The 23,827-nt window shown below is 49.8% G+C and overlaps 1 protein-coding gene across 15 annotated transcripts in view; it reads left to right on the top strand.

Annotated features, from left to right (window-relative positions):
• The window catches only part of DHX30 (DExH-box helicase 30), a 53,612-nt gene that overhangs the window by 17,891 nt on the left and 11,894 nt on the right, over positions 1–23,827 (top strand). For 9 of the 15 annotated variants that reach the window (XM_074032023.1, XM_074032022.1, XM_074032024.1 and 6 more), the window contains 2 exons: positions 12,426–12,556; positions 14,784–14,894. In XM_074032023.1, coding sequence (XP_073888124.1) covers positions 12,426–12,556; positions 14,784–14,894 — 242 coding nt within the window. Of the gene's footprint in view, positions 1–507; positions 537–9,851; positions 10,548–12,425; positions 12,557–14,783; positions 14,895–23,827 lie in introns of those variants that run through there. The other 6 variants (XM_005546969.4, XM_005546970.4, XM_065540551.1 and 3 more) reach the window with 3 other exon arrangements.

A 23,827-nucleotide genomic window follows, 5' to 3' on the forward strand; every position in this document is an offset into this window, starting at 1 on the left:
ACCCAGGGAAGCATCGCTGCACATGAGCGCCTCCTCTCCTCCCTCAGACTTATTAATAGACCTTTTCCAGGCCTGCTAAGGCCAGTGCTCCTGGAAGCCTTTTTGTCCTGATAGCTGCTCTTCTCTGCCCCATAGGTTGCCTGTCCACACCCCTCTGCCTAGCTGAAGGAGCCCTGTTTTAGGTCATAGAGTCATTTTTTCATCTAGAGACAGCATGTCTACTCTAGGGTCTGTCTGTAAAGTGCTTTGAAGGTCAAGAGCTCAGGAGGAGTGCTGGAACACAGGGCACCTCAGTTTCTGCAGCCCATGCTGCTGCTGCATCCCAGGCAGTTTCCACACTCCTGCTGCCACGGCCCTGACTACTGACAGCAGGATAGAAATGAGTACTTCTAGCCCCCTGATCATTTGACTTAGGTTTTAAAGAAATGCCACCCCCCTACCGTTACCAAAACAAGAGTTGATTGCCCTTTTTTTTTTCTTTCTTAAAATGCCCTGTAACTCGAAAAGGCTGAACGTTAACATTTCCAACATGGCAGGTGAGTGGCTCTGAGAGTGTCAGATGTGCTTTGGCTAAGCTTGAAGACGGTTAGTTGGGGTTAACCAGGCAGTTGGCTAGGCAGTGCCTTCTTGAGCACGCGCAGAGGAGAACACTGATTGCAGGATGGGCAGTCGCTGCCTCTGGGGCAGCCCCACAATTGCTGTGCTCTCTTCCCCAGAGGAGTGCAGACCCTTGAGCCTGGTGGTCTCTCCTCACAGCTGCGCCTCCAGGAGGCATCCGTGGATGTGTGCATTTTGCCTTCTCTCTCTCAGCTAGAAGCAACAGCTCTCTTAGCCTGCAGATAGCGATCAGGCCTCTCCCCTGTGCTTTCTAGCTCCCTAGAGGCTTTACTGGTGCTCCTGCCCTTAAGGAGATGTGGTACAGCAACAGTCTCTCTGGTGTTCATGTAAGGAAAACAGTACACAGAAAATGGTGGCCATTTATATCGATCACAGTACTCAGCAGAATCAGATTTGGAACTGAAAAAAATGATCACCTCCCTACCTCCTTGACCCCCCTTCCCCCACTGCCAATGTCTTGCCAAGGCTTCCTTCCAGGGTAAAGGGTGAGTACATCAAGAAGCTCACCTCTGGCTGTCCCTTGTCACTCTGCCCCACCTACTCAGATTTGAGACACAGAAAGCACCATGGGATGACACTTCTGGCAGGATCTTGGGGGCCACAAAACTGATCTTTCCTTTCCATTGCCTCGGATAGATGTGTGCCCTCTTCTTGATGTGGTGGTTTACGTCAAGAGACTTGTGGCTGGCCGAGCATTGTGGCTTACGCCTGCAATCCCAGCATTTTGGGAGGCCGAGGTGGGTGGATCATCTGAGGCCAGGAGTTCAAGATCAGCCTGGCCAACATGGTGAAACCTGTCTCTACTAAACATACAAAAAATTAGCTGGGCGTGGTGGTGCATGCCTGTAATCCCAGCTACTTGGGAGGCTGAGGCAGGAGAATTGCTTGAATGTGGGAGGCGGGGGTTGCAGTGAGCTGAGATCGCACCAGTACACTCTAGCCTGGGCAAAAGAGCAAGGCTCCATCTCAAAAAAAAAAAAAAAAAAAAAAAAGAGACCTGTGACTTATGTGGAAGGGGAAGCCATGAGGACGGATGACCTGGTAGGGCAGTCGGGTGCCCACCTGGCTCCTGTAGCTCCTCTTACCCATCTCCTTGCCAGCCAAGTGGATCCTTTCTTGCCATTTTGACCACATGTAATATATCTAAATATGGTTGGGTAAGTTGCCAAAATATAGGCTGAGACCCCTGGTTTATTTAGGTATTGGTGGTCCCTTCCACTGTCCCTCTAGAAGTTCTCTGCTCTGCCCCAAAGCCTGAACTATCTTGGGCTTCCTCTTGTTGCCTTTTTCTGGGGCCTCCAAAGTATAGGTTCCTAAAGCATTCTCCCGTGTATTCAGCAGACCCTTTACGCCTTAATTCTGTGCTGCTAGATGTAGTTGTTTAGCACATATAGTACCAGATGTCATGCCCGATCCAGAAGTGGATAGAGAGATCGCTGAACCAGTAAACCCTTTCTTTTTTCAGAACTTCCCTCCTTTTTCACAGGCAAAGAAATCAACTTTCTCTCCTCCAAGAATACGGAGAAGGCTTAATGTTGGTGTAAAGAAAGGGGGGCATGCCTAAGGCCCTCTTTTTTTTTTTTTTTTTGCCTTTGTTTTATTGTTTCTAACTTTCTATTTCTATTTATCTATTTATATGTGAGATGGAGTCTCGCTCTGTCACCTGGGCTGGAATGTGGTGGCATAATGTTGGCTCACTGCAACCTCTGCTGCCTGGGTTTAAGTGATTCTTGTGCCTCAGTCTCCCTGGTAGCTGGAACTACAGGCATGCACCACCATGCCCAGCTGATTTTTTTTGTATTTTTAGTAGAGACGGGGTTTCACCATTTTGCCCGGGCTGGTCTCCAGCTCCTGGACTCAAGTGATCCGCCTGCCTCAGCCTCCTGATTACAGGCATGAGCCACCGTGCCTGGCTTTTTTCCTAACTTTCTTTTTTCTTTTTTTGATGGAGTTTCACTCTTGTTGCCCAGGCTGGAGTGCAATGGCGCAATCTTGGCTCACCGCAACCTCCACCTCCTAGGTTCAAGTGATTCTCCTGCCTCAGCCTCCTGAGTAGCTGGGAATACAGGCATGTGCCACTATGCCTGGCTAATTTTTTGTATTTTTTTAGTAGAGATGGGGTTTCTCCATGTTGGTCAGGCTGGTCTCAAAACTCCTGACCTCAGGCAATCTGCCCACCTCGGCCTTCCAAAGTGTTGGGATTACAGGCATGAGCCACTGTGGCCAGCCCTTTTTTCTAACTTTCTTTAAGGTCCTTTATTTATTAATTGATTGATTGTGATAGAGTTTCACTCTGTCGCCTAGGCTGGAGTGCAATGGCACAATCTCGGCTCACTGCAACCTCCCTCCTGGGTTTGAGCCATTCTCCTGCCTCAGCCTCTTGAGTAGCTGGGATTACAGGCACCCGCCACCATGCCCAGAGCTAATTTCTGTATTTTTAGTAGAGATGGAGTTTCACCACATTGGCCAGGCTGGCCTTGGACTCCTGACCTCAGGTGATCCACCCGCCTCGGCCTCCCAAAGTGCTGGGATTATAGGCATGAGCCACCGCACCCGGTCTTTGAGGTCCTTTAGAGGAGGAGTTGGCAAACTTTTTTGTAAGCATCAGGTAATAAATATTTTATGCTGTGTGGGGCATATGCTTTCTGTTGCAGTTATTTGACTCTGCCATTATAGAATGAAAGCAGTCATAGATAATAGCAAATAACATAATAGAATAACAGTAAATGAGCGTGGCTCTGTTCCAATAAAACTTTCTAACAACAGGCAGGGGGCTGGATTTGGTCTGTAGGCTGTAGTTTGCCAACTCCTGCTCTAGACCAGTAAGGAGAAGATGACAGAAGCAGAAGAGTTCTAAGAGCTGCTATAAAGAGTTGCCCTTATCTTACAAGAGTCAGTGAGGTTTGTGGAGGTGAAATACTTGCTCAGGGTGACTTTTGCTGTTAGAACCCAGTTGAAATAAATGAATAGGAAAAGGGGACTGCATTAGTCCATTTTTATGCTGCTGATAAAGACATACCCAAGACTGGGTAATTTATAAAGAAAAAGAGGTTTAATGGATTCACAGTTCCATGTGGCTGGGGAGGCCTCACAATCATGGTGAAAGGCAAAAGGCACATCTTACATGGTGGTAGGCGAGAGAGAGAGAGCCAAGTGAAAGGGGTTTTCCCAGCCAAGTGTGGTGGCTCATGTCTGTCATCTCAGCACTTTGGGAGGCCGAGGCGGGTGGATCATGAGGTCAGAAGTTCAAGACCAGCCTGGTGAATATGGTGAAACCCTGTCTCTACTAAAAATACCAAAATTAGCTGGGTGTGGTGGCGCATACCTGTAGTCCCAGCTGCTTGGGAGACTGAGGCAGGAGAATTGCTTGAACCCAGGAGGCAGAGGTTGCAGTGAGCTGAGATCGTGCCACTGCATTCCAGCCTGGGTGACAGAACAAGACTCCGTCTCAAAAAAATAAAAATAAAAAACAAAAAAGGCCAGGTGTAGTAGCTCACGCCCGTAATCCCAGCACTTTGGGAGGCAGAGGTGGGCGAATCATGAGGTCAGGAGATCAAGACCGTCCTGGCTAACACAGTGAAACCCTTCTCTACTAAAAATACAAAAAATTAGCCGGGCATGGTGGCGGGCACCTGTAGTCCCAGCTACTCGGGAGGCTGAGGCAGGAGAATGGCGTGAACCTGGGAGGTGGAGCTAGCAGTGAGCTGAGATCACACCACTGCACTCCAGCCTGGGCGGTAGAGCAAGACTCTGTCTCAAAAAAAAAAAAAAAAGAGCCGGGCGCGGTGGCTCAAGCCTGTAATCCCAGCACTTTGGGAGGCCGAGACGGGCGGATCACGAGGTCAGGAGATCGAGACCATCCTGGTTAACACGGTGAAACCCCGTCTCTACTAAAAAATACAAAAAACTAGTCAGGCGAGGTGGCGGGCGCCTGTAGTCCCGGCTACTCGGGAGGCTGAGGCAGGAGAATGGCGGGAACCCGGGAGGCGGAGCTTGCAGTGAGCTGAGATCGGCCACTGCACTCCAGCCTGGGCGACAGAGCGAGACTCCATCTCAAGAAAAAAAAAAAAAAAAAAAAGAAAAAAAGAAGAAAAGGGTTTCCCCTTATTAAACCATTAGATCTTGTGAGACTTACTCACTACCATGAGAAGAGTATGGGAGAAACAGCCCCCATGATTCAATGACCTCCCAAACAGGTCCCTCCCATGACACATGGGAATTATGGGGGCTACAATTCAAGATGAGATTTGGGTGGGGACACAACCAAACCAGGGACAAAGAACCCCTTGGGAACAAACTAGTTGGTTGGCATCCCTGGAATTTTTTTTTTTTCTTTTTGAGACGGAGTCTCACTCTGTCACCAGGCTGGAGTGCAGTGGCACAATCTTGGCTCACTGCAACCTCCGCTTCCCAGGTTCAAGCAGTTCTGCCTCAGCCTCCCGAGTAGCTGGGACTACAGGCATGCGCCACCTTTGTATTTTTAGTAGAGATGGGGTTTCACCATGTTGGCCAGGATGGTCTCAATCTCTTGATCTTGTGATCCGCCCGCCTCAGCCTCCCAGGGATTACAGGCATGAGCCACTGCACCTGGCTGATTTTTTTTTTAACATAAAAATCTAAACGTCTGTTCAACACATGTGTTGTAAACTACAAAAAATAGTATAATGAATCTGCAAGTACCTGTCACCCAGCTTCAACAATTAACAACTCATGACCAGTGTTGCTTTGTGTATAGCTCTTCATTTTGGCTTCTTTGGAAGCAAATCTAAGAAATCATGGCATTTCGGCCGGGCGCGGTGGCTCAAGCCTGTAATCCCAGCACTTTGGGAGGCCGAGACGGGTGGATCACGAGGTCAGGAGATCGAGACCATCCTGGCTAACACAGTGAAACCCCGTCTCTACTAAAAAATACAAAAAAACTAGCCGGGCGAGGTGGCGGGCGCCTGTAGTCCCAGCTACTCGGGAGGCTGAGGCAGGAGAATGGCCTGAACCCGGGAGGCGGAGCTTGCAGTGAGCTGAGATCCGGCCACTGCACTCCAGCAAGGGGGACAGAGTGAGACTCCGTCTCAAAAAAAAAAAAAAAAAAAAAAAAGAAATCATGGCATTTCAACCTTATGCCAAATGGCTGTCAGAACAGAGTGCTATCCTGAGGGCTTCCTCAAGTGCCACAAAGGGCTTGGGTCCTGTGTCCAGATTGGGCCTTTCTGTCTAGACTGTTGTCTCCTTCAGCTTTCAGATACCATTTTCTTTTCTTTTTTTTTTTTTTTTGAGATGGAGTCTTGCTCTGTCACCCAGGCTGAAGTGCAGTGGCGTGATCTTGGCTCACTGCAACCTCCGCCTCCTGGGTTCAAGCAATTCTCCTGCCTCAGCCTCCTGAGTAGCTGGGATTACAGGCACGCGACACTATGCCCAGCTAATTTTTGTATTTTTAGTAGAGACGGGGTTTCACCATGTTGGCCAGGCTGGTCTCGAACTCCTGACCTTGTGACCCGCCCGCCTCGGCCTCCCAAAGTGCTGGGATTACAGGCATGAGCCACTGTGCCTGGCCTCAGATACCATTTCAAAGTTTGTCCTTGGCCATTGCAGCCACTACCAGGCTAGGTAAGCTTCTGGATTCTCTTGAGGGAATTTAGGCTGTTAACAATCCTTGAAACTTACTGTAAGGCAGCGTGGATATCTAGACTTTTGGCAAACTGATGTGCCACCTGGCCAAATGCCAAGTCCTGGGAGAATCATGTTCTTCATTCCCAATATGGATGATCTGGGTAGGGGTGTTTGATACAGATGGTGGTGTCCACATGTGACAGTTGCAGTGTCACACAATTGCTGCCAAAGCCACCTTCCCTTTTGCCTCTTTCCTGGTAAAAACCCACCGAGAAGTAAATGGCAAAGCTGGAGTTGAAGCTATACCACTCTGCCCAGGTGTGTCTCTAAAGGACCTTTCCCCTGTTGTTTCAGACCTCAGAGGGCGGGGGGTTCTCCAACACAGCACTGTGCAAAGCCTTCTGAATATTCCCATTTGATCCTATCCACAGCCACACAGAATGAGTAGAGCAAGTTTGTTCTTATTTTCCCAGTTGATGAAATTGCCCAGGTTTCTCAGCTGGCAAGTCATATAATTTAGGCTAAGCCCAAGTATTAGGACTCAAATTCCATGTTCTTTTCATGGGCAGCAGTTCTCTTTTTTTTTTTTTTTTTTTTTTTTTGAGATGAAGTCTCACTGTTGTCACCCAGGCTGGAGTGCAGCGGCGCAATCTCAGCTGATTGCAACCTCCGCCTCCCAGGTTCAAGCAATTCTCCTGCCTCAGCCTCCTGAGTAGCTGGGATTACAGGTGCCCAACACCATGCCTGGCTAATTTTTGTATTTTTAGTAGAGATGGGGGTTTCACCATGTTGGCCAGGCTGGTCTCGAACTCCTGACCTCAGGTGATCTGCCTGCCTCCGCCTCCCAAAGTGCTGGGATTACAGGTGTGAGCCACTGCACCCGGCCAGCCGGCCAGCAGGCCAGCAATTCTTGGAGTGTAGTGCCAGACCAACAGCTTCAGCATCACCTGGGAACTTGTTAAAAATGCAGATTCGGCCGGGTGTGGTGACCCACGCCTATAATCCCAGCACTTTGGGAGGCCGAGGCAGGCGGATCACCTGAGGTCGGGAGTTCGAGACCAGCCTGATCAACATGGAGAAACCCCGTCTCTACTGAAAATGCAAAATTAGCCAGGCATGGTGGCACATGCCTGTAATCCCAGCGACTTGGGAGGCTGAGGCAGGAGAATCGCTTGAACCTGGGAGGTGGAGGTTGCGGTGAGCTGAGATTGCGCCATTGCATTCCAGCCTGGCAATACGAGGAAGACTACGTTAAAAAAAAAAATACAGATTCTCGGCCCATCGCCGTGACTCATGCTTGTAATCCCAGCACTTTGGGAGGTCTAGGCGGGCAGATCACTTGAGACCAGGAGTTTGAGACCAGTGTGGCCAATATGGTGAAACCCTGTCTCTACTAAAAATAGCCTGTAATCCCACCTACTCGGGAGGCTGAGGCAGGAGAATCGCTTGAACCCGGGAGGCAGAGGTTGCAGTGAGCAAAAATTGCGCCATTGCACTCCAGCTTGGGCAACAAGAGCGAGACTCCATCTCACGAGGAAAAAAAAAGAAGTAGATTCCTGGGCCCTACTCCAGACCTAATGAATAAGAAACTGAGGGTGGGCCGGGCGCGGTGGCTCAAGCCTGTAATCCCAGCACTTTGGGAGGCCGAGATGGGCGGATCACGAGGTCAGGAGATCAAGACCATCCTGGCTAACACGGTGAAACCCCGTCTCTACTAAAAAATACAAAAAACTAGCCAGGCGAGGTGGCGGGCGCCTGTAGTCCCAGCTACTTGGGAGGCTGAGGCAGGAGAATGGCGTGAATGCGGGAGGCGGAGCTTACAGTGAGCTGAGATCCGGCCACTGCACACTCCAGCCTGGGCGACAGAGCGAGACTCCGTCTGAAAAAAAAAAAAAGAAAGAAACTGAGGGTGGCTCCCAGCAGCCTGTTTTAACAAGCTCTCCCAGAGCTCATCGGACTCAGACCTGGACTCATAAAACCAACACATCCCTCCTTCCCAACTTACCTCCAGCTACACTGCCAACCTCTGTCCAAGGACCCCTGTAAGGGACAGAGACCTTGAGGCCCTGGCTCTGCACTGTCACTACCCGCAACATGCAGATTCAGTCTGATTCCCAGTTGACCCAAAGCCTTGCTCTTCACGGCCATAGGAGGCAGAAGAGGAATGAACCTGGCTAAGATCCAGGCAGAATATTTTGGAAATGAAATCCTATTTGGCTTTCCAGCAAGTGAGGACCAGTACTTTTTTTTTTTTTTTTGAGACAGAGTCTCACTCTGTTGCCCAGGCTGGAGTGCAGTGGCGTGATCACTGCAAGCTCCACCTCCCAGGTTCACACCATTCTCCTGCCTCAGCCTCCTGAGTAGCTGGGACTACAGGTGCCTGCCACTATGCCTGGCTAATTTTTTTAAATTTTTAATAGAGATGGGGTTTCATCGTGTTAGCCAGGATGGTCTCAATCTCCTGACCTCGTGATCCTCCTACCTCGGCCTCCCAAAGTGCTGGGATTACAGGTGTGAGCCACCGTGTTTGGCCTTTTTTTTTTTTTTGAGACAGAGTTTCACTTTTGTTGCCCAGGCTGGAGTGCAATGGCTTGCTCTTGGCTCACTACAACCTCCACCTTCCGGGTTCAAGCAGTTCTCCTGCCTCAGCCTCCCGAGTAGCCTGGACTACAGGCATGCGCCACCATGCCCAGCTAATTTTGTATTTTTAGTAGAGATGGAGTTTCACCATGTTGGTCAGGCTGGTATCGATCTCCTGATCTCATGATCTGCCCACCTCGGTCTCCCAAAGTGCTGGGATTACAGGCGTGAGCCACTGCGCCTGGTGAGGAACAGTACTTTGACTGCTGGACTTTACGCTGGACCAACTCAATTCTTGGCAGTGTCCAAAATTGGGTATTTTTGCCTTCACCTCCAGCTCTGGGGATTAAATGTTTCTGCTTATGTTGAAGAGGTCTTCCTTGGCCTGGCTCCAGATCTTCTTTTTCATTTTTTAAACTTTTAATAGAGTTGGGGTTTCTTTTTATTTTATTTTATTTTATTTTATTTTTTTTGAGACGGAGTCTCGCTCTGTCGCCCAGGCTGGAGTGCAGTGGCCGGATCTCAGCTCACTGCAAGCTCCGCCTCCCGGGTTTACGCCATTCTCCTGCCTCAGCCTCCCGAGTAGCTGGGACTACGGGCGCCCGCCACCTCGCCCAGCTAGTTTTTTGTATTTTTTAGTAGAGACGGGGTTTCACCATGTTAGCCAGGATGGTCTCGATCTCCTGACCTCGTGATCCGCCCGTCTCGGCCTCCCAAAGTGCTGGGATTACAGGCTTGAGCCACCGCGCCCGGCCGAGTTGGGGTTTCACTATGCTGCCCAGGCTGGTCAAAATCCTGGGCTCAAGGGATCCACCCGCCTCAATCTCCCAAAGGGTTGGGATTACAGGCGTGAGCCACCACACCCGGCCCTGGCTCCAGATCTTTACCAGGTTTACTTTGTAAGCCATTAAATAAGATGGGGCTGCCAATTTACCAGAGGCACGTGAGCGGTAGTTAGGAACAATTGCTAGGACCTAGAGGGAACTAACTGAAACTTCCTTAGATGACATTGAGCTAAGGATTAGCATTATTTCCCCCCCAAAAGCCCCATTCCATCTTCCTGCCTCCCATCCACATGACAGCTGGTTTGGATTTGCTGGAGAGTGAGCTTGGCAGGGTCCTAGCCCTGGGCCGCGCCGAGCCGCCTACTGAAGGCCCGGGGCTGTGGTGAGCGAGGGCGGGCTGCCGATGCCCTCGCCTGGGCTCGGGCCTCGGGTCCGCCCGGCCCGCAGGGGGCGCGCGGCGCTCGGACCGGCCGCTCCAGTTCTCTTCGCCCGGTCCCTGCCGCGCGTAGGCCGCGGGGTCGGCGGGAACACGATGGCGGCTGCCAGGAGACTCATGGCGCTGGCCGCCGGCGTCTCTCCGCGCCTGCGGCCGCTGGGTCCCCGCGCTGCCGGGCGACAGGGTCGCTCGCGCTGCTTCTCATCAGGCTGCGCCCACCCCGACCGCACCAAGGAGGCCGCCGAGGCCGAGTCAGGGATGGCCCCCGGCGGGCCTGGGGAAGGCGACGGAAGCATGGTGAACGGTGAGGGCATCGGCGGGGGCGGGCGGTCCGCAGAGCCCTTGACTCCTGGGATGGCAGAGCAAGGGACGCGGGCCGAAATCGGGCCTGGCGGCGGGGGGTCCTGTCTTCCATAGTGGCCAAGTTCGCCATCCGTCGGCGCGCAGCGGCCCTGCTGTTTGTAAAGCTTAGCGTGGCACAGGCCCGAATGGACCCTTCGAGTGCCTGCTCCCAGCAAGAATAGGTGAGAGGTTCGAGACCTCGAGGGAGTGGGGAAAACGAGTAAAGTCCAACTCCTGCCAGGATGAGTGGCCAAGGGCTAGAGCTTCTAGGGACAAGCATGCCCTCACCAGTGTGAGAAATAGCCCAAAATAACTCCTGGGACATCAGGATCTCAAATAGAGACAGAACGACCGCTCTGGTGGATTCCAGCTTTGTGCCTCCCAAATAGTGCAGAGAATAAAACTGTTGAAAGCATCAAGGATAGGTAGAGAGTGCCAGCCTTCACCAACCTTATAGAGCTGAAGTGGGCGTGGGGGGGTGGGGGGTCTCAGTGCAGCTCTCTTGTTAAACCAGTGGGTGTAGTGGGCTACTCAAAGTTGGGCCCCTCTGTGACCAACCCCCCCATCCCCGCCCCGCCCAAATCCACTTACATGTGGTTTCTTAACTGCTTGACTCTTAGTTGCTTTACAAGTTACCGCTTAGAGGGAGACAGGATCAGGTGTCCTCCATCCTGGCCACTTGACACAGGAGTCTGTCCCAAGGAAATAATCTCAAACCAGGCAGCAGAGTTACATCAGAATGCTTGGAGGCACTTTTTCAAAATGTAGAGCCGCCTCCAACATCGCTCCCATTCTCTGGTCCCCTGTGGGGAGCTGGATGCCCATGCAGTGAAAAAGCTCCCCAGGTGATCAGTGTACACCCAGGTGCACATGTGCATATCTACATCTCCTTTTGGAGCTGCCTGAGGCTACAGTGGAGAATGATATGGTCCCCCCATATTCCTAGCAGACCTCTTCATGACCTGGTTAAGCCTTGTGTCTGGTACAAGCTTACTCCAGGTAGATATCTCTTCCCTTTCTGCTCTGGGATTAATCCAAAAAACAAGTGAAAAGAAGCAAGGTACCTCTGATGGTATCTGATGCATCAATTTTCCCCTTGACTCCAGAGAACTTGGGGGAGGAATAGTTCATGCCTGCTCAGATATAGAGGTTTTCTTTTTTCTTTTTTTGAGATGGAGTTTCACTCTTGTTGCCCAGGCTGGAGTGCAGTGGCGTGATCTTGCCTCACCACAACCTCTGCCTCCCGGGTTCAAGCGATTCTCTTGCTTCAGCCTCCCAAGTAGCTGGGACTACAGGTGCCTGCCACCAGGCCTGGCTAATTTTTTTTTATTTTTAGTAGAGACAAGGTTTCACGAGGTTTCACTATGTTGGCCAGGCTGCTGGTCTCGAACTCCCGACCTCGTGATCCGTGTGCCTTGGCCTCCCAAAGTGTTGGGATTACAGGTGTGAGCCACTGCGCCCAGCCAGATGTAGAGGTCTTTAATCAGTCCCCCCACATAGTTTGGTTCTGTGGGAGCCTTTTGCAGTGTGCTTAGATATGGTTGAGAGCTGGGGCCTGGTATTCAGCATCTGGATCTCATCACTTGAGATACATGGGGCCAGGTCTCTCTTGTGTGTGTCTTATTTTAGGAAGAGCCTTGCATTGTCTTGATCTCCAGTTTGTGTGTGTGGTGGATTTTTGTTTTTGTATTTTTTGCTTGCTTGTTTGTTTAGTGTCTTCTTTCAGACATCAGACTAGGGGGGGTTATTGACCAAGCAGGCTTTTGTAGGTGATGTATGAAATAAGGAGGTTGGGTGGGGAGAGGATGGTGGTAGCTTCCCTTCTGTGGTGTTTGGGTCATTGGCCCTTCTTCAGGAGATGGTTATTCAAGTGGGTCTGGCCCCACTCTTCCCTGTAAACCCTGAAGTCATTCCTCTTTTCTTTTCCAAGATGCTCCTGGGTGGTTGGGGTCATGAGACAACATCCTCAGAATCTAGCCCAGGGTTGCCCTGATACACACTCCATGGAGTTTTTAAAAGGAAAAAGAACAACTGTAATGCTTTTGTTCTTATTTTCTTAGCTTCTAGGGACCTATTAAAAGAATTCCCACAGCCCAAAAATCTTCTCAACAGTGTGATTGGAAGAGCCCTCGGCATCTCACATGCAAAAGACAAACTAGTCTACGTGCACACAAATGGACCGAAGAAAAAGGTAATTGCTGGTGGCAAGGAAAAACATTAGTATGACTCAGAAAGGAGGCTGTTTGTCCTTTCTCTCTTAGGTTTCCTTGTCAAGGAGGCCATAGAATGGGTTTCTTTTTTTTTTTTTTTTTTTTTTTTGAGACAGAGTCTTGCTCTGTCGCCCAGGCTGGAGTGTAGTGGCCGGATCTCAGCTCACTGCAAGCTCCGCCTCCCGGGTTCACGCCATTCTCCTGCCTCAGCCTCCCGAGTAGTTGGGACTACAGGCGCCCGCCACCGCGCCCGGCTAGTTTTTTTTGTATTTTTTAGTAGAGACGGCGTTTCACCGTGTTAGCCAGGCTGGTCTCGATCTCCTGACCTCGTGATCCGCCCGTCTCGGCCTCCCAAAGTGCTGGGATTACAGGCTTGAGCCACCGCGCCCGGCCAGAATGGGTTTCTTGAATTAAAATGGTTAGCAGAGACTCAGAGCAAAGCTAGGTTTGAAGAAGAGCCAGAATACGCATGCCTGGTTTAGCAAAGGGGAACACAGGCAAATGAGGTGCCATCTTATCTAAGACGGCCCCACACGGATCCTTGGTTTTTGTTCCCCATTGACTAAGGACTGCAGAGGGTTAGAGTTGATGATGAGAATTCTTGCCCTTAGAGTCTTATAGATTCTGGAACCATAGAAGCATGCCGGCAACCCATTCTGGATGATCTGTTAACATTTATTTATTTTTGTAGAGACAGAGTAAGAGTCTCTCTGTTAGCCAGGCTGGAGTGCGGTGGTGCAATCATAACTCACAGTAACCTCAAACTCCTGGGATCAAGTGATCTTCCTGCTTCAGCCTCCAAAGTAGCTGGGACTAAAGACAGGTGCCACCACACTCAACTAATTTTTTGTATTTTTTGTAGAGACAGGTTCTTGTTATGTTGCTCAGGGTGGTCTCAAACCCCTTGGTTCAAGGGATCCTCCCTCCTCAGCCTCCCAAAATGCTGGGAGCCACCACTGCTCTCAGCCTGGATGATTTTTAAAGATAAAGATGAGGCTGGGCGTGGTGGCTCACGCCTGTAATCCCAGCACTTTGGGAGGCCGAGGTGGGTGGATCACGAGGTCAGGAGATCGAGACCATCCTGGCTAACTCGGTGAAACTCCATCTGTACTAAAAATACAAAAAATTAGCCGGGCGAGGTGGCGGGCGCCTGTAGTCCCAGCTACTCGGGAGGCTGAGGCAGGAGAATGGCGTGAACCTGGGAGGTGGAGGTTGCAGTGAGCCGAGATCATGCCACTGCACTCCAGTCTGGGAGACACAGCGAGACTCTGTCTCAAAAAAAATAAAAAAATAAAAAAAATAAAGATGGGGCCTGATTGTGGTGATTCATGCCTGTAATCCCAGCACTTTAGGAGGCAGAGTAGGGAGGATCCTTTGAGCCCAGGGGTTTGGGACCAGCCTGTGCAACATAGACCCCATTTCTACAAAAAATGAAAACGTCACCCAGACATTGTGGTGCAGGCCTGTAGTCCCAGCTACTAGGGAAGCTGAGATGAGAGGATTGCTTGAGCACAGGAGGTTGAGGCTGCAGTGAGCTGTGATTGCACCACTGCACTCCAGCCTGGGCAACAGAGTGAAATCTTGTCCCCCACAAAAAAACAAAAAGATGAGGCCGGGCGTGGTGGCTCACGCCTGTAATCCCAGCACTTTGGGAGGCCAAGGTGGGTGGATCATGAGGTTAGGAGATCGAGACCATCCTGGCTAACATGGTGAAACCCCATCTCTACTAAAAGTACAAAAAAGTAGCCGGGCGTGGTGGCGGGCACCTGTAGTCCCAGCTACTTAGGAGGCTGAGGCAGGAGAATGGCGTGAACCCGGGAGGCAGAGCTTGCAGTGAGCTGATATCGTGCTACTGCACTCCAGCCTGCGTGACAGTGCAAGACTCCGTCTCAAAAAAAAAAAAAAAAAAAAAGATGAAGATTCCAGCTTGGCCTCTAGCTAGAACATGGCACCTCGAAGAAACAAAACAACTTGGGGTAGAACAAATGGTTTCACAGTGAGATAGTTAAGAGTCTCATAAGGAGTTAATGATGGGATTGGGGTTCTGTCCTCTGTTCTCAACTCTGAACCTAGCACATTGCTGCTGTGAAGTCTGCTGCTGTGAGGTCTGCTGCTGTGAGGTCCACCACTGTTTATTCTCCATGTAATTTGCAACAACTTTGTAGTTTGGAGTGGCAAGAGTTCTGATTTCTCTTTTCTCTTTCTCAGAAAGTCACACTGCACATAAAGTGGCCCAAGAGCGTGGAGGTAGAAGGCTATGGCAGCAAGAAGATCGATGCTGAGCGGCAGGCTGCAGCTGCGGCCTGCCAGCTGTTCAAGGTGACCCTCCCTCAGTGAAAGCCATGCAGACATTCTTCCTGGGAAACTCCTTGCCCTTTGTTCTTATTAGTAGAGGTTGGCCCAGTGTTCTACCACTCACCTGTCCTGAGCCTTTCCCACTTCCTGATTCCTTTCTTGCTGTTCAACCAATGACATATATATATATATTTATCTGTTTTCTGTATTTTGGGTTTTTTTTTTTTTTTTCTTTTGAGTCAGAGTTTCACTCTGTTGCCCAGGCTGGAGTGCAGTGATGCAACCTTGGCTCACTGCAACCTCCACCTCCTAGCTTCAAGTGATTCTCATGCCTCAGCCTCCCAAGTAGCTGGGATTACAGGCGCCTGCCACCACTCCTGGCTAATATTTGTATTTTTAGTAGAGAGGGGGTTTTACCCTGTTGGCCAGGCTGGTCTTGAACTCCTGACCTCAACTGATCTACCTGCCTAGGCCTCTCAAAGTGTTGGGATTACAGGCATGAGCTCGTAATCTATTTTCTGTGGTTTTAAAAACTACAGAGAGGAACTGCTTATGAAAAACTTCCAATATACAGCATGATGGATATATTTCTGTCTTGGTTTCTGTTTTTCTTTTCTCATCATTCCATGTAGGTTTTTCTCTATAGCAATGTAGTCCTGTCTTACTTTATTTTTATTTTTTATTTTTTTTGAGATGGAGTCTCGCTCTGTTGCCCGGGCTGGAGTGCAGTGGCACGATCTCAGCTCACTGCAAGCTCTGCCTCCCGGGTTCATGCCATTCTCCTGCCTTGGCCTCCTGAGTAGCTGGGACTACAGGCGCCCGCCACCACGCCTGGCTAATTTTCGTATTTTTGGTAGAGACAGGGTTTTACCGTATTAGCCAGGATGGTCTCAATCTCCTGACCTTGTGATCCACCTGCCTCGGCCTCCCAAAGTGCTGGGATTACAGGCACTTTTTTCATTTTTAGTAGAGACGAGGTCTCACTATGTTGCTCAGGCTGGTCTCTAACTCCTGGCCTCGAACAATTCTCCTGCCTCCACCCCCCAAAGTACTGGGTTTACAGACGTGCGGCACCGTGCCTGGCTCTAATTTTTTTTTGAGACAGGGTCTTGCTCTGTTGCCCAGACTGGAGTGCAGTGACATGATCATGGCTCACTGCAACCTCGACCTCCCAGGCTCAAGCCATCCTCCCACCTCAGCCTCCCCAGTAGCTGGGACTGCAGGCCTGCACCACCATGCCTGGTTAATGTTTTTGTATTTTTTGTAGAGATGGGTTTTTTCCATGTTGCCCAGGCTGGTCTCAAACTCCTGGTCTCAAGTCATCCTCCCACCTCAGCCTCGCAAAGTGCTGGGATTGCAGGTGTGAACCAGTGCGCCTGGCCGGGTTCCTAAGTCTTCATCTCTGTTCTGACAAGAGAAAGCCACAGGAGGCCGGGCGCGGTGGCTCAAGCCTATAATCCCAGCACTTTGGGAGGCCGAGATGGGCGGATCACGAGGTCAGGAGATCGAGACCATCCTGGCTAACATGGTGAAACCCCGTCTCTACTAAAAAATACAAAAAACTAGCCGGGCGCAGTGGCGGGCGCCTGTAGTCCCAGCTACTCGGAAGGCTGAGGCAGGAGAATGGCGTAAACCCGGGAGGCGGAGCTTGCAGTGAGCTGAGATCTGGCCACTGCACCCCAGCCTGGGCGACAAAGCGAGACTCCATCTCAACCAAAAAAAAAAAAAAAAAAGAAAGCCACAGGATGCATATTCCCTCAGCTTCTCCTCTTCTCATGGTCTCCAGGCTTTTACTGTTCCTTTCTCCTTCCTGCATTTGAACAGGAAGGTCCCTGTTGCTATTCTGGGCCCCCATAATACCCATCTCTTTTCTCTGTTCTTGTAGTAGTCCATTGCTATAAAGGAATATATGAGACTGGGTAATGTATTTAAAAAAAAAAAAAAGAGGTTTATTTGTCTCACAGTTCCACAGACTGTACAGGAAGCCTGGTGCCAGCATCTGCTTGGCTTCTGGTGAGGCCTCAGGAAGTCATAGTGGAAGGGAAGGGGAGCTGGTGTGTTCCACAGCAAGAGATAAGCTAGAGTCACTGAAACAACTAGCTCCTGTGTGAACTAACAGGGCAAGAACTCATTCATTACTGTGGGGAGAGCATCAAGCCATTCATGAAGGATCTGCCCCCATGACCCAAACACCTCCCACCAGGCCCACCTTTGTCATTGGGGATCACATTTTGGCATGAGATGTGGAGGAGGCAGATACCCAAACCAACAGTCCCCTTTCTCTGTATCTCTTCTGCATCTCCTCTCTCGCCCTTTTGTTTATTTTTCAGATTCTTCCTCTTCCGGTTCTTTTCTGTAGGCCTCAAAAATACTCAGTGCTCTGATTTTTTCCCTTGGCTCTGATCCACTGCAAACAACTCTGTGCTTGTATTTTCTCTACTCTGCTGACTTGGCCATCTTCGTTCATGCCCTCTAGTTACCTATTTTTTTTTTTTAAATAGAGATGGGGTCTTGCTATATTGCTGAGGCTGGTTTTGAACTCCTGGGTTCAAGCCATCCTCCCACCTGAGCCTCCCAAAGTGCTAGGATGACAGGCATAAGCCACTGTACCCAACCTATGTGTATTTTACTCAATTTAAAAAAATAGAAAAAAAAAATGCTTTAGTGGACCACTCTGAATACTTTTCCGTGTTGTACACTTGAGGTGTTTAGTTTTCTCTGAAGGCCTTTTCCTTTTTATTTTTTTATTCCTCTCTCCCATTGTCTTGGCATTTTCCTTATTGTTGAACTTTGAACTATTCTTAATGAATGGTTATATCTGAAGGGGCTGATAAAATTATCCATTTTATATTAACTTGAGAGCCAGTTAATACCTTTTTTTTTTTTTTTTTTTAAAGAAAGACAGGATCGGCCGGGCGCGGTGGCTCAAGCCTGTAATCCCAGCACTTTGGGAGGCCGAGACGGGTGGATCACGAGGTCGGGAGATCGAGACCATCCTGGCTGACACGGTGAAACCCCGTCTCTACTAAAAAATACAAAAAACTAGCCGGGCGTGGTGGCGGGCACCTGTAGTCCCAGCTACTCGGAGGCTGAGGCGGGAGAATGGCGGGAACCCGGGAGGCGGAGCTTGCAGTGAGCTGAGATCCGGCCACTGCACTCCAGCCTGGGCGACAGAGCGAGACTCGGGCTGAAGTGATTCTTCTGCCTCGGCCTCCCACAGTGCTGGGATTACAGGTGTACGCTGACTGTCTGGCCTCCGTGTACATCTGTACCCCCTCAGTGCTCTGTAGCCTTGGCACTGCCATGCATTTTGTCCTCAGCCACTGGAAGACCTTTGCTTCTCTTTTCTCTGTAGGTCACTCTCAAGTACCTTTTCCTCTTCCACCCTCTAAAACATCTTGATTGATTGATTGATTGATTGAGATAGGGTCTAGCTATGTTGTCCAGGCAGGTCTTGAACTCCAGAGCTCCTGCCTCAGCTCCCAGGTAGCTGGGATTACAGGCACACACAACCATGCCCAGCTAATTTTCTTTCCTCCCTGGGAATCTTGTCTCTTATAGATTCAACCATTCTCTCTGTGTTTAATGTCTCGAAAATATCCATCTCCCATAGGGTAGTTCTACCTCAGTGGTTCTCAACCATGGATAATTTTGTTCCTCATGGAACATCTAATTCATTTTTTTTTTCTTTTTGAGACGGGGTCTCACTCTTGTCCAGGCTGGAATGCAGTGGTGCAGTCTCGGCTCACTGCAGTCTCTGGCTCCTGGGCTCAAGTGATCCTCCCACCTCAGCCTCCCAAGTAGCTGGGACTACAGGTGTGTGCCACCATGCTCAGCTGATGTTTTTATATTTTCGGTAGAGACAGAGTTTTGCCATGTTGGCCAGGCTGGTCTCAAACTCCTAAGCTCAAGCAGTCTGCCTGTCTTGGTCTTCCAAAGTGCTGGGATTACAGGTGTGATCCACTGTGCCTGGCCTCTTTTTTTTTCCCTGTAGAGATGGTGTCCCAACTATGTTGTCCAGGCTGGTCTTGAACTCCTGGGCTCCAGTGATCCTCCCACCTTAGCCTCCCAAAGTGCTAGGATTATAGGTGTGAATCACGGCTCCTGGCATAGTTATTTTTTTATTGTCTTTTATGTGTACAATATGATGTTTCATACTCATATACACTTTCATAAATACAGAATGAAATGAATACTATAGTGAAGCAAATTAACATATCCATCACCTCAAATAGTTATCTTATTTTGTGGTAAGAGCACGTAAGGCTGGGCATGGTTGCTCATGCCTGTAATTCCAGCAATTTGGGAGGCTGACATAGGCGGATCAGTTAAGCCCAGGAGTTTGCGACCAGCCTGGGCAACAGGGCGAAAAGCCTTTTTTGTATTTTACAAAAAATACAAAAATTAGCAGGGCATGGTGGTGTGTGCCTGTAGTCCCAGCTACTTGGGAGGCTGAGGTGGGAGGATTGCTTGAAGCTGGGAGGCAGAGGTTGTAGTGAGCCAAGATCATACCACTGAACTCCAGCCTGGGCAACAAAGCAGGACTCTCTCTCTCAAAAAAGAAGAAAAAAAAAAAAAAAGAGCACCTAAAATGTACTCTTGGCCTGGCGCTGTCTCATGCCTGTAATCCCGGCACTTTGGGAGTCCAAGGCGGGTGGATCACGAGGTCAGGAGTTCGAGACCAGCTTGGCCAACATGGTGAAACACTGTCGCTACTAAAAAGACAAAAATTAGCCAGGCGTGGTGGTGCATGCCTGTAGTCCCAGCTACTTGGGAGGCTGAGGCAGGAGAATCTGTTGAACCCAGGAGGCGGAGGTTGCAGTGAGCCGAGATTGCACCACTGCACTCCAGCCTGGGCAACAAGAGCAAAACTCCGTCTCAAAAAAAAAAAAAGAAAAAATGTATTCTCTTAGCAAATTTCCAGTTTATAATACAATATTATTAATTATAGTCGTTATGGTGTACCTTAGATCTTTAGACTTATTCTTATATATATGTAACTTTATATTCTTGGACCTAAATCTCCCCATTTCTCTTTTCTTCCTGCCCCTGGTAACCACCAGGCCCTACTCTGTTTCTGTGTATTCAGCTTATTTTAGATTCCACGTGAGAGATCATGTGGTATTTTCATTTTGTTTTGTTTTTGAGACCGAGTCTCAGTCTGTTGCCCAGGCTAGAGTGCAGTGGCACGATATTGGCTCACAGCAACCTCCGTCTCCTAGGTGCAAGCAATTTTCATGTCTCAGCCTCCCGAGTAGCTAGGACTGCAGGCATGTGCCACCACGCCCAGCTAATTTTTGTATTTTTTGTAGAGATAAAATACAAAATTTTTTTTTTATCTGCCTGGTGGCCAGGCTGGTCTTGAACTCCTGACCTCAAGTGATCTGCCTGTCTTGGCCTCTTGAAGTGCTGGGATTACGGGTGTGAGCCACTGTTCCCGGCCCATGTGGTATTTTCTTTGTGTCTGGCTTACTTAGCATAATGTCTTCCAGGTTTATCCATGTTTTTACCTTTATTTATTTATTTTGAGACAGGGTCTTGCTCTGTGGCCTAGGCTGGAATGCAGTGGTGCGATCATGGCTCACTGCAGACTCCACCTCCTGGGCTCAAGAGATCCTCCCACCTCAACCTCTGGAGTAACTGAGACTGCCGGTGTGCACCACCACAGCTGACTAATTTTGTAGAGATGGGGTCTTCCAGTGTTGCCCAGACTGGTCTTGAACTCCTGAGCTCAAGTGATCCACCTGTCTCAGCCTCCCAAAGTGCTGGGATTACAGGTATAAGCTACCGCACCTAGCCGGATCTCCTCTTCTTTTTTTTTTTTTTGAGACGGAGTCTCGCTCTGTCACCCAGGCTGGAGTGCAGTGGCGCAATCTCAGCTCACTGCAAGCTCCGCCTCCCGGGTTCACGCCATTCTCCGGCCTCAGCCTCCCGAGTAGCTGGGACTACAGGCGCCCGCCACTGTGCCCGGCTAATTTTTTTTTTTCTATTTTTAGTAGAGACGGGGTTTCACCATGGTCTCGATCTCCTGACCTTGTGATCCGCCCGCCTCGGCCTTCCAAAGTGCTGGGATTACAGGCGTGAGCCACCACGCCCGGCCCGGATCTCCTCTTCTTTAAAGGCTGAATAATATCCCGTTGTGTAGATGCACCATTCATCCTTTGATAGACGCTTAGGTTGTTTCCGTATCTTGACTGTTGTGAATAATGCTGCAGTTAACATGGGAATGCAGACATCCCTATGAGATGAGGATTTCATTCCCTTTGGGTGTATACCCAGAGCAGATATTGCTGGACCATATGGTAGTTTTATTTTTAATTTTTTGAGGAACTTCTTTATTTTTTATTTATTTTTTTTATTTTTTGAGACAGAGTCTTGCTCTGTTGCCCAGGCTAGAATGCAGCAGCGCAATCTCGGCCCACTGCAGCCTCTGCCTCCTGGGTTCAAGCAATTCTCCTGCCTCAGCCTCCTGAGTGCCTGCAATTACAGGCGTGTGCCACCACGCCTGGAATTTTGTATTTTTAGTAGAGATGGAGTTTCTCCATGTTGGTCAGGCTGGTCTGGAACTCCCGACCTCAGGTGATCACCTGCCTTGGCTTCCCATAGTGCTGGGATTACAGGTGTGAGCCACCGCGCCTGGCCAATTTTTTGTACTTTCAGTAGAGATGGGGTTTTACCATGTTGGCTAGGCTGGTCTCGAACTCCTGACCTCAGGTCGTCCACCTGCCTCAGCCTTCCAAAGTGCTGGGATTACAGGCGTGAGCCACTGTGCCTGGCTCTCTTTTGGGTTTTCTATATATAAGATATGTCATCTGTAAGCAGGGATAATTTTACTTCTTTCTTTCCAGTTTGGATGCCTTATTTTCTTGTCTGACTGCTCTTTCTAGTACTTTTAGTACTATGTTGAACAAAACTGCTGAGAGTGGCCGGGGCCATTTGGCAATGTCTGTAGGGATTTTCGTTGTACACAGGTGGAGGAGTGCTACTGGCAGCTGTAAGATCAAGGCCAGGAATGCTGCTTCCCAGCTTACAGTACATAGGACAGTCCCCTATGGCATAGAATTACCCTGCCCAGAATAGCAATTATGCTGAAGTTGAGAAATCCTTCTCTGCCTGGCTGACTGACTGGCTGCATGTTTGAAGGCACTTTAAACTCAGACTTTTGTTTTTTGAGATGGAGTCTTTCTCTTTCGCCTAGGCTAGAGTGCAATGGTGCAAAGGCATGATCTTGGCTCATTGTAACCTCTGTCCGCCTCCTGGATTCAAGTGATTCTCCTGCCTTAGCCTCCCTCATAGCTGGGATTACAGGTGCCCGCCACCACGCCTGGCTGATTTTTGCATTTCTAGTAGAGATGGGGTTTCACCATGTTGGCCAGACTGGTCTCAAACTCCTGACCTTAGGTGATCCGCCTGCCTCTACCTCTGCCTCCCAAAGTGTTGGGATTACAGGCATGAGCTACTATGCCCGGCTATCCCAGCCTGTCTGAAGCAGGTCATTATCACATTTTTCTCCATCTCTTTTTCTCTTCCCCATCTGTGTGCATTGTTTTGTTTTGTTTTGTTTTGTTTTGTTTTGAGACGTAGTCTCGCTCTGTCGCCTAGGCTGGAGTTCAGTGGTGCAATCTCGGCTCACTGTAACCTCCGCTTCCTGAGTTCAAGCGATTCTCCAGCCTCAGCCTCCCGAGTAGCTGGGACTACAGGCACACAGCACCACGCCTGGCTAATTTTTGTATTTTTAGTAGAGACAGGGTTTCACCATATTGGCCAAACTGGTCTTGAACTCCTGACCTCGTGATCCACCTGCCTCTGCCTCCCAAAGTGCTGGGATTACAGGTGTGAGCCACCGCGCCTAGCCTAGTTGTTTTTGTTTTTTTGATCATAGTGTCCCTAAATGGGTGTGAGATGAGATCTCGTTGTGGTTATAGTAGTTGTTTTTTATTCTAGAACTCAGCCTTTTATTCTCTAATAGCTGTACTCCCAATTCTTCAGTTTCCCTTTCCCCCCAAACCAGATGTCTTTTTCCGCATTGCCCGCAGGCTTGGTGAGACGTGCTGGCAGCGCAAAGGGGACTGAGTCAGCAGCCACAGCCAAGAAGAAGGTGTCCACGGGAGGACATAAATGCACCCCAGCCTCCTAAATAGAAGAGGCTTATTCTTGAAGAATGGTCCTTGCCAGGGCTGAGGGCTGGAGCAAGGCACTCCAGACACAGGCCACTGTGGCTTAGAGCCCGGGTGAATATGCGTGGCTGTGGGGAATGAGAATGAATGTGGGTCTGCCTGCGGGGTCATGGGGTAGACAGGCAGGGAGGAGCTAGAACTCCAGGGCCTTTGCTGTCGCAGGGGCAGAATGATTTGATCCTGTGGCTGCTGGGGCTTCTGACTAGTGGTAGTTGATAGAATGACACAGCCAAGTTTGCCTTTAGGAAAAGTCACTGACAGCAGTAGTTTTTGGCAAGACCAGAGACAGGGACACTGGATGGAAGAGAACGCCAGCGGCAGCAGTGGAGGAGGTTTCTTCAAGGGTATTAGAGGGCTGGGCATGAGGGCTCACGCCTATAGTCCTAGCACTTTGGGAGGCCGAGGCGGGTGGATCACAAGGTCAGGAGCTCGAGACCAGCCTGGCCAACATGGCGAAACCCCATCTCTACTAAAAATACAAAAATTAGCCGGGCGTGTTGGCGTGTGCCTGTAATCCTAGCTACTCAGGAAGCTGAGGCAGAAGAATCGCTTAAACTCGGGAGGCAGAGGTTGCAGTGAGCTGAGATAATGCCATTGCACTCCAGCCTGGGTGACAGAGTGAGACTCTGTCTCAGAAAAGGAACAGCAACAAAAAGGTATTAGAGAAGTTGCACGGATAGCGCCTGGACAGTTGAGGAGGCAGGAGGAAGAACGGGTTGGTGGAGCAGCATGTGCCAGTGAGGGAAGCTGTGGACGAGCAGTGGGTTGGCGCCTAGGTTA

This window comes from Macaca fascicularis, chromosome 2, assembly GCF_037993035.2.
Source record: "Macaca fascicularis isolate 582-1 chromosome 2, T2T-MFA8v1.1".
NCBI lineage: Eukaryota > Metazoa > Chordata > Mammalia > Primates > Cercopithecidae > Macaca > Macaca fascicularis.